Source organism: Cololabis saira, chromosome 17, assembly GCF_033807715.1.
Source record: "Cololabis saira isolate AMF1-May2022 chromosome 17, fColSai1.1, whole genome shotgun sequence".
NCBI classification, from domain to species: domain Eukaryota; kingdom Metazoa; phylum Chordata; class Actinopteri; order Beloniformes; family Belonidae; genus Cololabis; species Cololabis saira.
Window position 1 is genome coordinate 26,420,894 of NC_084603.1, and position 12,284 is coordinate 26,433,177.

Below are 12,284 nucleotides of genomic sequence, written 5' to 3' on the forward strand. Positions count from 1 at the left end.
GGGCTTAGCAAAGAGACCATCTGTGGCCTAATGAACGCTGCTCCTTGGCCTCTGAGTGCAGGGGCTTTTAATGCATCTGTAAGAGCAGGTTTACTGAGCAGTAAGACATTAGCTAAAGCTGATTTCTTTACTGGAAACCTGTGCTTGAGGTGCTTTGAGAGGAGGCGCTGTGTGTTTGTGTGTGTGTGTGTGTGTGCGTTGCAGGGGATTGGATCCCAACAAGCTGCTGCACATTTTCTTGTCCAACGCAGCCTACAGATATATCAGGAACCGTGCACGCAGACACACAGCATGGGCAGGCCACCATTCGGAGTCCAAGCACGACTCAGCGCAGAGCTTCCCAAACACACAACCACGTACAAACACGTGCGCACACGAACGTAACTTCCACCCACATCACAAGCGACAGAGGGACAGGATGCCAGGACCTCCTGCGTTGTCCCTTCTGTGGCCGACGCTGTGAGTGCCGATGAAGAGATGTGCTCACAACCATTTCAGATTTGAGCTCCCGCACTGCAGTAAGTTACTCTCACACACACACGCACACACACATGCACACAAAAACTTCACACGAAAGTTAGATCTCAGGATTCTTATAATTTATTGCAGTTTGCACACAATTTAAAAATGTCAACAACAGCACACCAAAAAAATTACAAAACTAAACACAATTAGAATTTACTCCCCATGAGATAAAAAGAGAAAAAAAAGAAGAAAATTAACCCAACTATGATTGTCAAAGCTAAAATGACTAAATCTGAAAAAAGGAACATATAAGAAAAGCAAAAGAAATATTGTAATCTCAACAGGGAGCAAATATATTTCAATGAAAATCTGCTTGTTTTCCTCCAGACACTGATTGTCCTTTTTCAAGAGACTCAATCATCCCCCTCCATCCACACACACACACACACACACACACACACACATACACACACTCACTCACTCACACTCCAACCCTTCACCTCTTACCATAAATGTCTGACATTTTTTTAAGTCCCCTCCCCCCTTTTGTTTTCAAGTAAGCACAGCAAAGAAAATGGAGATGTCATGTGAGGGCGGTTACAAAGCGATGGGCATCAGACTCCCAACTCAACCCCCCCTCCCTCATCACATATAAATAAAAAGTAAAAATAGCTTGGACTACAGCAGTTTAAGGCGGTCAAGTATAACAGAACAGAAAAATTATTTAACGACAAAAAAAACAAACTGAACAGCAGTTGTGATGAAATCAACAGCAGGATGGAGGGAGCCCATATGTAGAGACGCTGCCAGTGAGGAAATAACATTTCAAGACAAAAATGAGACGATGTGGTGCAAACCGCCGCAATGTCACCCACACTGTTGCGTTGGCAAAGCCTGCAGGTGCTACCAGATGACAGGGCGTGAACACGCGCGTGCACAAACACACATCTGAACGATGAGAAATGTGGAGTGTCTGCATCTCTCCCAAATGTTTTTGGATTGTATAAACGCTTGAACATCTTCTTTTTTTTTTTTCCTTTTCCAAATTTAAAACTAGTTTTGAGATACAGATGTAAACTGATGTAGCCCCAACCCAATTATAACATTCATATACAAAAATGTTTCAGGGACATGAGCAAAGTATAAGACCTTTTTTTTTTTCCTTTTCTTTTTTTTGATAAATTCCTTGAATTTAGATGATTTCACAAACCATCTCTGAATGCTCTACAGTATTTAATACTTCCATAACGGCAAAAATGCCTTTTTTTCCCCTCCTTCTGTTTGTAATAAAGGCATCTTTTCAGCAAAATTCAGATATTTATATCTTTTAGCTTAAAAGGTGCTTTCAGGCAGGCCAATTCTCCCATCTGTCTCAAAGCAAAGATCTGAAGCAGAAACCTCATATCGCTCAGCGCAGCTCGGCTCAACACGGACAACGGCGTGACGGCATCTGACCCTCAAACTCTCAGTAAGGTAGCTCAGGTTTAGCCTCTCCCCTTCTCTCTCCCTCTGTGTCATTCATACCTCAGTCGTGCTGCAAATCTGCACTTGGCGGACCTGAAATACGAGGTCAGCTCTACAGAGGCAACTACCAGACGGACTGTAGAGGATGGACACGCCAGACACGGGACATGAAGTAGTGAGGACACTTAACGCCTGAGGAGGAGGAGGAGGAAGTGCTGGGTGGATGTAGATCTTCAGTAGGTTCAATTGACCGGCTTTGACCATGTCACACACTCAAAACAGCACACACGCGCACACAAACACGCACGCATAGCAGGGAAAATCAGTGCATAAAAACACAGGCTTCAAATGCTTCATCATATCGCTTTAACATCTGACAGAAACACATTCAGCCACATTCCTCTCGGAGGTCGGCGACAGACCAATGTGTAAAAAATAAAATAAATACATAAAAAAAAAAGAAAAAAAGAAGAAGTCACGGTCAAACAAGTTCAGATATTTCCCCCCCTCCAATGCAAAAACCACAACTTATAGGTTTAAGACAAAAATCAGATGTTCATGCATTTTTTTTTTTCCATAGTCATGAGAATAATATTCATTTTCCAACAGACTGCACCCTGGAGTAGTATTCACAAAGAAAAGAAAAGAAAAGCCTGTTGTCAAATATTTGATCAATTACAATGTGTACAGTAATACAGCAATTCACATTTTCATCTTAAAATATACAGGTTTGGACGTCATGCAACAACAGCAGGTCCCATTACAAAAAAAAGTAACAAAATAATAATAATAATAATCATCATTAAGTTAAAAAAGGTGAAAGATTAAAGTTTTAAATCTATAGTAGAACAATATACAACAAACTTAAATTAAATACCTTTACAACAAGAGATGTTTTAAAGACTGCCAGCTATATTTAAGAAAACAATTCTATCAATAACAATAATAATAATAGTTATTTGTAAAGGTCTTCTCGTTTTTAGAAAATACTTCAGATTGATTGGAAGTGAAAAAAGGAGGCTGTGCATTGCATGAGTGCCATCAGTTTGTTTGTCAGTCAGCTTTCCCCTGAACACACAACGCCAAAGAGCTTAAGAAGAGAAGCGGGGAGCGCTTCACAACACGACCTTCATGCTAGTAGAAAAGAAAACTAAAACACGCAACACACACTCATACACGCTTACGCACTTTTGTTGAAATTTTTGCCAGAGTAGTGCAGTATCTCCATCTCTCGCTCTCACACACATTTATGAAACTATGTGCGTGGTGGCATCAACTTGTGGTGGTCGCAGTACCCGTTTAGTGTATTGTAATGCTTTTTTTCACTTCAGTGTGTTCGACCTGAACTCCTGCAGTGGCGTTTGCTGTCTGTGGGACCGGGACCAACATGATGACGAGTGTCAAGAGTGTTGTTGTGTCTGGGATGAAACACAAAACAAGAGTGAAAACTCTTCAAAAGAGGCTACACATTCAACTGGGACCCATGTCCTAAGAAAACAAACAATTAAAACCACAAACAGGAGAGAACTAACGCCAAATAATAATAAGAGTTTAGAATAAAACAGAATAAAAACAAGATTACCCCAAATAGCAACAACCAAAATAACTCAGTAGTAACATTTTTATGTGCTATTAAAGTGCAGTTGATTGAGATGTTGCAACAAACACAAATATGACTCACTTAAACACCCAATTATCAAATTCCACCTCCCTTTCTCCTCCCCGAGACTCTCTGCTCTTCTTTCACTCTCTGCCTCCTTCCCTTTATTCAGCCCAGCTGTCTGCGTCTACTTCCACAGTTCCTGGGAGCTGTCCTCAATCGCCCAGTCTCTCACATTGGGCAGTGCCAGCGGTTCGCTCTTCACTGACAGCGAGTTGACCAGTTCGCAATGGAACTTGCGAATGTGTCGGTAGAGGTCCCCGGATTGCGTGAAGCGCCGCTCGCACCACTTGCAAGCGTGCGGCTTCTCCCGCGTGTGCACCACCGCATGGCGGCTGAGGTTGTGTGAGTACTGGAAGCTCTTGCCGCAGGTGGTGCAAGTGTAGGGCTTTTCGCCGGAGTGTGTCCGCTCGTGGCGCTTTAGCGTGTACATGCAGGAGAAGGTCTTGCTGCAGATGGTGCAGGTGGGCACGTTGACGTCTCCGGCGGGCTTGGAGCGAATGCCCTCCTGCTCTCTGAAGTGGGAGCTGAGGTGAAGCTGGAGGATGTGAGGGGAGGGGAAAACTTTGTTGCACAGCGGGCACATGAAGATCTGGGTGTGTTGAGCCGACAGCATGTTGGAGACGTAAGGCAGCAGCGAGCTATCCATGCTGGCTGCCTCAGCCTGGGCACGCTCGCTTTCTCCTCCCAGTATGTCCTCGTCGTCTGCCGAGGCGGGAGGCTTCTCGTCCCGCTCCAGCTCCGAGGCCAGGGACGCCTCTCGCAGAGCCGACAGGTGGGCCTCCAGCCCCAGCCTCCGCTGGGCGGACAGGGGACCCCCGATGCCGTGGAGGCTCAGGCCTCCGTTGGCGCTTGGAAGTGTGGCCTTGGTGAGGCCGCTGTGCTCCATGTCATAGTCTGCACCTCCCAGCTCCTCTTCCTCGTCTGAAGCCACTCCCCTCTCCACCTTCACCCTCACAGCCAATGGGCTCTGCAGACTGTCTGGTGTAGCTGCCCCGCTGAAAAAAGACTGGTGGTGATTGTTGTGGTTGCTACCGGCGATGGGTTTTACAGACAGGTCCAGGACGCAGTCGGCCGCGTCGTTCGACACCCTCCGTCCTCTGTGACCGACGCGAGAGGTGACGGAGTGATGGGACCTCTGGGAGAGGGAACCGGTGGAGCTGCTGGGGCTGCCGGCCGGGGAGGGCGCCTTCCCTCCCTCCCCCAGGCCGTCGCCCGCTGGCGTCTCGGCTTCACCGTGCCCTGGGCTGGTGGTCGCCACGACCGGGGTCCCTGATCTGTCTCCAGGCGGCAACCTCAACCAGAGCGGAGCTCCCGCTGCCTTCGCTTCCTCGTCTTCATCGCTGTGCACCAGATCAGCAGTAGCCGGCCGGCCCGTTGAACCGTCTGATAGACTGTCGGCCTTGTCAGAGCAGCTGGAGCCCCCATCATCCTCTCTGCGTGTGCTGTCTGCCTCGGCCGTGGCTTTCTGCTTCAAACGCTTCTTACACACCTTAACAATGTCATACATGTGCAAGTAGCTGGCTGCTGCCAGCACATCCTCTACGGGAAGGTCCTGGAACCGGAGCTTCCCCTCGTACATGAATTCCAGGAGCAGGGAGAAGGCCGGGGCGGTGACAATGTCACTGTTGAGGTGCACTATGTCTCTCTTGTCCAGCTGGTCCTTGTAGAAAAGGTGAAAATACATGCTGCAGGAGGCTAGCACGGCCCGGTGGGCACGGAACTGGGCATCGCCCACCAGCACCGTGGAGTCGCACAGGAAACCCTGGTGCCGCTGCTCGCTCAGACACTGGAGTAAATGTCTGCTGTGGTCTGGGAACTCCATCCTGCCGTCCTCATAACCTGTAGCCACACAAAGACACAGAGACAGAGTTAAACGTAAGCCCTCAGCATCCATGATCTCAGAGTAATAATTTAAAAACTAAATGTCATAAAAAAGAACCTCAAATGTCGATGACAATTAAAATCAACAGAAGAAAATATAAAATTAGAAATACAAAAGAAACTTTGAAAGAAAATAAGATGAAATGTAACCTCACTATAAGAAATAAGCTTGAATTTAATTGAAATGTGGAAATTCAACCGAATGAATTTCATGATGGTTTCTAGATATTGTTGGGCTGATAAGAATTATGGAAACAAAATTATATTCAATAACGCCAATGATAAGGAAAAAAAACAGGAATGCAAGACAGGGAAGACAAATACCAAAAGAATATAATGCACAAGAAAAACAAACCTCAGTGCAAACGCAAAAATATATTAAAAAAAAAGTAATTAATACAAATGCAACGATGAGATGCCTGAAATTTGAAAATATATACATTTTTAGAAATAAAAACTACAAAAAGAATGTATCCTTTTTTTAAACATCAACTGATATATTTGTTGTAAAGTGAAATGGCTTTTTACCATGAGGGAATTTGTTTTATTTCTTCGATTATTTACTCTCCACTTTCGTGCGGAAATAAAAGTCGACATTCATTACAACTATAAAAGAGTATTAAAAATAAAATCATATTAATACAAACTGACTTCTAGATTGACTTCACTTTTTCCCAGTTAATCTCAGGTGAACCAGCAGCGATAGATTCCTCTACTGTCTTTCCGCTCGCCGTCTTTCTGCAGCTCTCTAACTCCTCTGCTTACACTCCTGGATTGTCGCTGCTCCTACGCTGGTTATTTTTATTAACCCACTTTGCCCTGGCCTGGCACAGCCCTTTTAGGTAACTGGCTTTCAGATGTGCGCACTGTCCTCACGTACACAACACACAAACACTCAGCACCAGCCTACCTACCAACCACCTCCACAGGCCAAGTCAAGCAAAAAAAACTAAACAAAACTGGTCAATTAAAATAGCACCGACCAAACAACTTGTCCCTCGTTAAACCTGCAAGCGAAGGATTCGGACGCGAGATTAAACGGGAAAGACGTGACAGAAAATTTGCAGAAATCCTCTACAGATGTCCTGAGAGAAGAGTCTGTGAAATTGTATTTATCTGACAAGCTAAAGAACTAAGCAGAAACATTTTGGGTGATGGAAGAAATCAAGGAAAAGAAAATCTCCAAAAAGTCCCACCTGTTAACCAAGTCGATTTGTCTTGTCTGAGAAAATACATTGGTCCCACTCAGCGCTGCGTTAACCAAACCAGTTAAATCACCTCATTTGAATGAAGCTAAACCAAGAGTGTAAGCGCGTGTGTCTGCGTGTTGTATTCGCGTGTGTGCGCTCGCCCTCCGGCTCGCTCAGACTGCTTTTAATGAGGGGACTTACAAGGACAAGGGTGTACCACCCCCCAACCTCCCCCAACCCCACCCCTCTGCCCAGCCAAACCTCTCCACCACCCCCTCCTCCCACACGCACACCACACACACACACACACACACACACACCATATCCATCACTCACTCCTTCCCATCCAAATCTTTCCAGAAAAACTCAGCACATCCGCCTTGCAGAAGAAACTGCCCTCCTACTCAGCCCTCCCACCCACCACCACCCAGAAGAGAAGATTTACAATACAATCACTGTAAGTGCCCTGCTCGTCACAGCATCAATCCTAATCCTTAAAGATGGCTAAAAATAAAGACCACGGTAGTGGCGGTGGCTGTAAGGAGGGAGCTGTCAGCAGAGGCTCATGAGGGCAGCGGCCAGTCACGCAGTCCAGCCGGCCCGGCCGGCCGGCCGGCTCAGGCCGGGCTCTGAGGGAGGCGTACGCGCGCAAGAGGGGCAGAGAGGGTGAGGGCGAGGCTGGGACGGCCGGGGAGGGAGGCTTACCCACATCTGATCCAGCTGACGGGGGCCATATGGCAGCTGCTAGCCAGATAAAGAGATTAAGACTAGGAGGGAGTGCGATTACAGCTGTCTAGCCAATTCAGGCAGCTCAAATCTGCAACTTCTAAATTAGTCTCCTTTACTCCAGCCGACAGGAGGGGGAAAAGTGGGTAGAGCGGTCCGCACATGCTATCAAGTCATTTTACAGTGGGTTAGAATTAACTGGAAGGGAAAAACAGATTAGATTATTACGATTAAATAACTGCTAAATCTTTTATTAGACTTTCCTCCCTCTTTTATTTACTGAAACGTTTATTACGTCGGTTTGTCATGTTTAAAAGTACTTTAATTACTAAAGCTATAAAAAAAAAACCTCACTTTTAATAACAATTTTACTTGTATAAAAATGACTAACTCCACTAAAAAAAGGCTTATATGAACAGGAAAGCTATTTTAGCTTTTCCTTTTCTTAATAACAAGTGTCCATCTAAAATGTTTCACAAGACAAATAAAAAAAGAAAAGCAGGAGCAGACTTTTAAATGAAACGCTCTCTGTCCTACAAACTAAAAACACAGTGAAGTGTTCCTGGACAGCAATTACCCTTCAGACAGGCAGCACCAGCTACTTTTGCCGTTTACTACTGAAGCCCTCAGCAGCTTCATACAGTCCTCACACAGGTTTGACACACCGGAGATCCCCATAAGGAACAAAATAACTACCAAACTGCCCAGGACCCTCATGCACACAAACACACACAAAACAATACCTGCAGCAGTATGCATCAACTTGATTAACTCCACTGTGGCAGAATAGCTGGGCTCTCGTGTTGGGAATGGCCGAGTATCCTTCTCTCTCTGAATCAATGAGTGGGTAGAGGAGGAGAGCAGAAGAAGAGAAGAGGCAGTCAAAAAAAACCCGAAAAAAAAACCACGCTGTTCAAACTGCGAGGGACAGATGCAAAGTGGAGGAGATGTTGGAGGGGGAACGAGATACCACCTCCCTCCTCCTCCTCCTAACTGGCGCTGATCGGCAGCCACAAAAACACACACACACACACACACACACAGCGTGCACACACACACACACACACTGCACTAACTCTCCCAGGCTGCCGCTGAGACTCACAATAAAGGACTGGGGAGGGGTGGAGGCGGTGGAGGGATGGAGAAGGAGGAGGTGGGGTGGATGGCAGCCTGTCAGCTGCTCTGACATCATCCTCAGATGGAGATGCTACCTCCAGCTGTGCTCTTTCTACAGCCATATGCTGCCTCCTCTACACTCCTGCCACCAGACTCCTCTTTCATTCTACCAACACCGCACAACTTTGTCTTTCTCCCCCCCTTCCTTTTGCTCTCCTTAGGGGAAAAAAAGAAACCAACCAAATGCAGTAGGATGCTGATTTTGTGTTTTTATCCTGCAGAACAGTTTACTTGGCCATTGTTGCCGTCAAAGAAGGGGGCAAGTTATATAAAACAAACTAATCAAACATAAATGTTCAGGTTTAAAACTTTTTTTTTTTTTTAGTAAGTGTTTTAACTTTTTAAATGCCCTTCTCTCTGTCTGGATACTTCCAGTAACCATAAACAAAGGCCAGCACAGCAGATTTGCAACTGACAGACGAACGGAGCTGATATTGTTTTCCACTTCTTAACGCTTCAGCGCACTAGGCCTGTCCTGTAGTCATTCATTCATTCATTCATTCATTTTACTCACTCATTCATCAGTCGTCCGTTTATCTGTCCAACCATGAACCCAATGCTGGGAACTTACGGACAAGTGACAAGAACAAAAAATGAAAAAATAAGGAAACAACTCAGAGATAAAATGACCAAAGAAAAAAAAAGAAAGGTGACCCAGGCTCAGTAAGCCGAGGAGATACTTATTACAACCGGCTCATATCGCTTTCGCTTTGGGTTTTAAGGAAAGTGCGCATGTTTGCAGTTTGTAGGTATGATTTTTTGTTGTTTTTTTGTTTTCCCAGCCACTTTTATTTTCCACTTCATCTTTTTGGCCCGGGCACATTCAGTGAAGTCTAAGACTTTTGAGATAATATCACAATATCACTACAATAAAAAGTTATCAGAGCTGTACACCAGTCAAGTTAAATCAAACAAAAGTTATTTTATATAGTTTTGTTTCACAATAAAAACAGGAAATAAAAAGTTATCAGAGCTGTACACCAGTCAAGTTAAATCAAACAAAAGTTATTTTATATAGTTTTGTTTCAAAATAAAAACAGGAAACAAGTAACTTTCATTGAGTTAGTTTGCTGGTGTTAATAATGACTCTGATAGGTTTGCATTAATTGTAATCTGAATAAACCCTGGCTGGTGATCATGACAGCGGTCCGGCCAGGGGCCGCACACCCGGGGCTCACAATAAACATGTTACAAATTACACTAATTACCCCCTTTCAGGTGATTTAAGAGCAGCTTTCCGCTCCAGCTTTGCCCAGCGAGAAACCGAGCCTAAAAGTGTCAGTAAAGTGTGGTATCTGCAGGGACCAGCCGGGGAAGTGTGTAGTAAACCCCGGTTCCCCGGAGCCCCAGCCCTCGGCTAGCCCAGCCCGCCCAGCCAGGCTAACAGAGCCGGGCTGCGGGTCGAAGGCCCGGCGCTGCTGCTATGACAACCGCGGGGAAACACCGCGCCGGTGCGGGCACCGCCGCGTCCCCCGCAGCCCGCCCTCCGTCCCCGACACCCCGCAACACTCACACTCAAGCTCCGACGTCTTCCCCTGCTTCCTCCTCCGGATCCCCGGCGTCCTCCCGACACCCAAACTACAGCCACTTTGGACTCATTTCCATAACACGCTGCCGCTGCCGAGCAGAGCACACGGACGGACGGACGGGAGTGGGAGCGCTCTGCGGCGGCCAGATGTTTCCGAGCTGTTGCTGCTCAACTCGGGCTGGTATGGGGGAGAGAAGCGGAGAAGAGGGGGCTGACTGGCACCGCGCTGAAGCCAATGGTGGAGGGGGCAGAGAGGAGGGATATGTCTTCCTTTCTCGCTGGCGTAGGTTGACGCCAGGCGACAACAACAGCAGCTCACACAGTGAGGAGGCAGGAAAGGAGAAGCTGGGCCAACAAGCCGACTGGTTGTGCGAGGCAGCGGGGCGGACTGGCGCAGCGGAGGCCGCGCGGTGCGCTCTGGGAAATGTAGTCTTCGAGGAGGAGGGGGGGCGCTGTGTGAGCAGGTGCGCTACCTTGAGAGGGAAAAGGCTGTTTGTTTCGTGGTGAAATTGTTGGAATACTGCACAGCCAGGGCTTCCAGAGTAAAAAGAAACTGCAAATGAACAAACCAAAGTGATGTGGAAGGGTGAATGTGTCTAGATATATATATATATTTATTTTATTTGTTTATACTTTAAATTACATTTTATTGGATTATTTTCAGTTATTTAATTTTTTTTATGTATGATGCGCTGACTGGAGAGCACTTTTAATTTCGTTGTACATAAGTTATAATAACAATAAAGAACTATCTATCTATCTATCTATCTATCTATCTATCTATCTATCTATCTATCTATCTATCTATCTATCTATCTATCTATCTATCTATCTATCTATCTATCTATCTATCTATCTATCTATCTATCTATCTATCTATCTATCTATCTATCTATCAAAAGTAACTGATGTTCATCTTATTCCAAACAATCCACATGAGGATGTTAACTGATAAATAGGGAGAAATAAATGTATTAGTTCCTGCCCACTCCTGTAAATTCTTTATTCTTTATTCTGATCCCCATTAGCTTCCGCTGCAGCGGTTGCTAATCTTCCTGGGGTCCACATAAAATCATACACCACTAAGACAATACAAGCATACATAAAACATACAAAGACACCTTGTCAAACAAAGCCAAACATCCATCCATCCATTATCTATACCCGCTTTATCCTTTGCAGGGTCACGGGGGTCTGCTGGAGCCTATCCCAGCTATTTTGAGGCGAGCAAAGCCAAACAAATTTACATAAAAAATTGTGATCATTGTTTCACATAGCTTAAACGATGCATGTACAGAGGCTCAGCAGAGTAATGATTTTAGTTCTGAATAAACACACAAGTGGCGTTAGTGTGGTCTCTCTCATTAGTTTCTGTTTGAGTGTTTTTTTAAATAGGTATTTGCTTCCGATTTGTTTAATACATGTAGATAATAAATTCCACTGGCTGGAAGCCCTGTAGATGACTGTAGTTGATTTTATTTAGACTTTTTGAAGTTCAAGATGACCCATGCTGACCTGTCTAGTTTGGTAACTGTGGGTTGAACCTGTCCGTACCAGCTGATCTGTGAGAAACTTTGGTTTTCCATCTACAACTGCACTTCGGATAAATATTAGAAGACTAGATGTTATTTTAGCCTTGACAGTCAGCCATGCCAGACTGCAGTGCATCTTGGTGACATTAGTTACGTCGCTTTTTATTCACTGTTTCCACGGAAGCTGTTGACAATGAAAATAAAAAAATGTGTATGTCACAAATAAAAATGAGTTAATTTGGTGGCGCAGTACAGTAATATGCTTGTGCTGTAAGGTGTTAGTAAGTAACTCTTACACCGTGTGGTCTTCATGCTTTATTAACTACAGTGCGTCATTACAGAAGCAGTTAGTAAAATCCAAGGTTTAAAGCACTTTTAATGTCATAATATACATATTTGTTTAAAAAAACAACAAAAAAAGCTATTTTCCCGCATGGAACCAGCACTATATGGATATAGAAAGTTTAAAAAAAGTTTAGTCCATGTCTAACAATAATAAACTGATTATTAAGTAATTAACTAGAACAACAAACACTTTGAAAAGGCAGCAGGCTTTTGTTGCCTTTTATTGACTAAACAATGTGTTAATCAGTTGAGTGTAAAACAATCAAAAGATTAATTTATGACTAAATATTGTTACTATTTTTTCTGTCAGTCTA

The 12,284-nt window shown here is 44.8% G+C and overlaps 1 protein-coding gene across 4 annotated transcripts; it reads right to left on the reverse strand.

Annotated features, from left to right (window-relative positions):
- Positions 1–577: 577 nt before the first annotated feature.
- On the reverse strand, positions 578–10,476 carry zbtb18 (zinc finger and BTB domain containing 18). 4 transcript variants are annotated; one of them, XM_061744850.1, is made up of 3 exons: positions 10,079–10,476; positions 8,133–8,220; positions 578–5,431 (listed from the first exon to the last, which is right to left on the reverse strand). In XM_061744850.1, exons 2-3 carry the CDS (start codon positions 8,146–8,148, stop codon positions 3,717–3,719), a joined length of 1,731 nt encoding a protein of 576 aa, XP_061600834.1. In that variant the 5' UTR covers positions 8,149–8,220; positions 10,079–10,476; the 3' UTR covers positions 578–3,716. The 4 variants fall into 4 exon arrangements, with proteins under 4 accessions (XP_061600834.1, XP_061600835.1, XP_061600833.1 ...); XM_061744851.1 differs by lacking the exon at positions 8,133–8,220; XM_061744849.1 differs by lacking the exons at positions 8,133–8,220; positions 10,079–10,476 and adding an exon at positions 6,670–6,841.
- Positions 10,477–12,284: the final 1,808 nt, after the last annotated feature.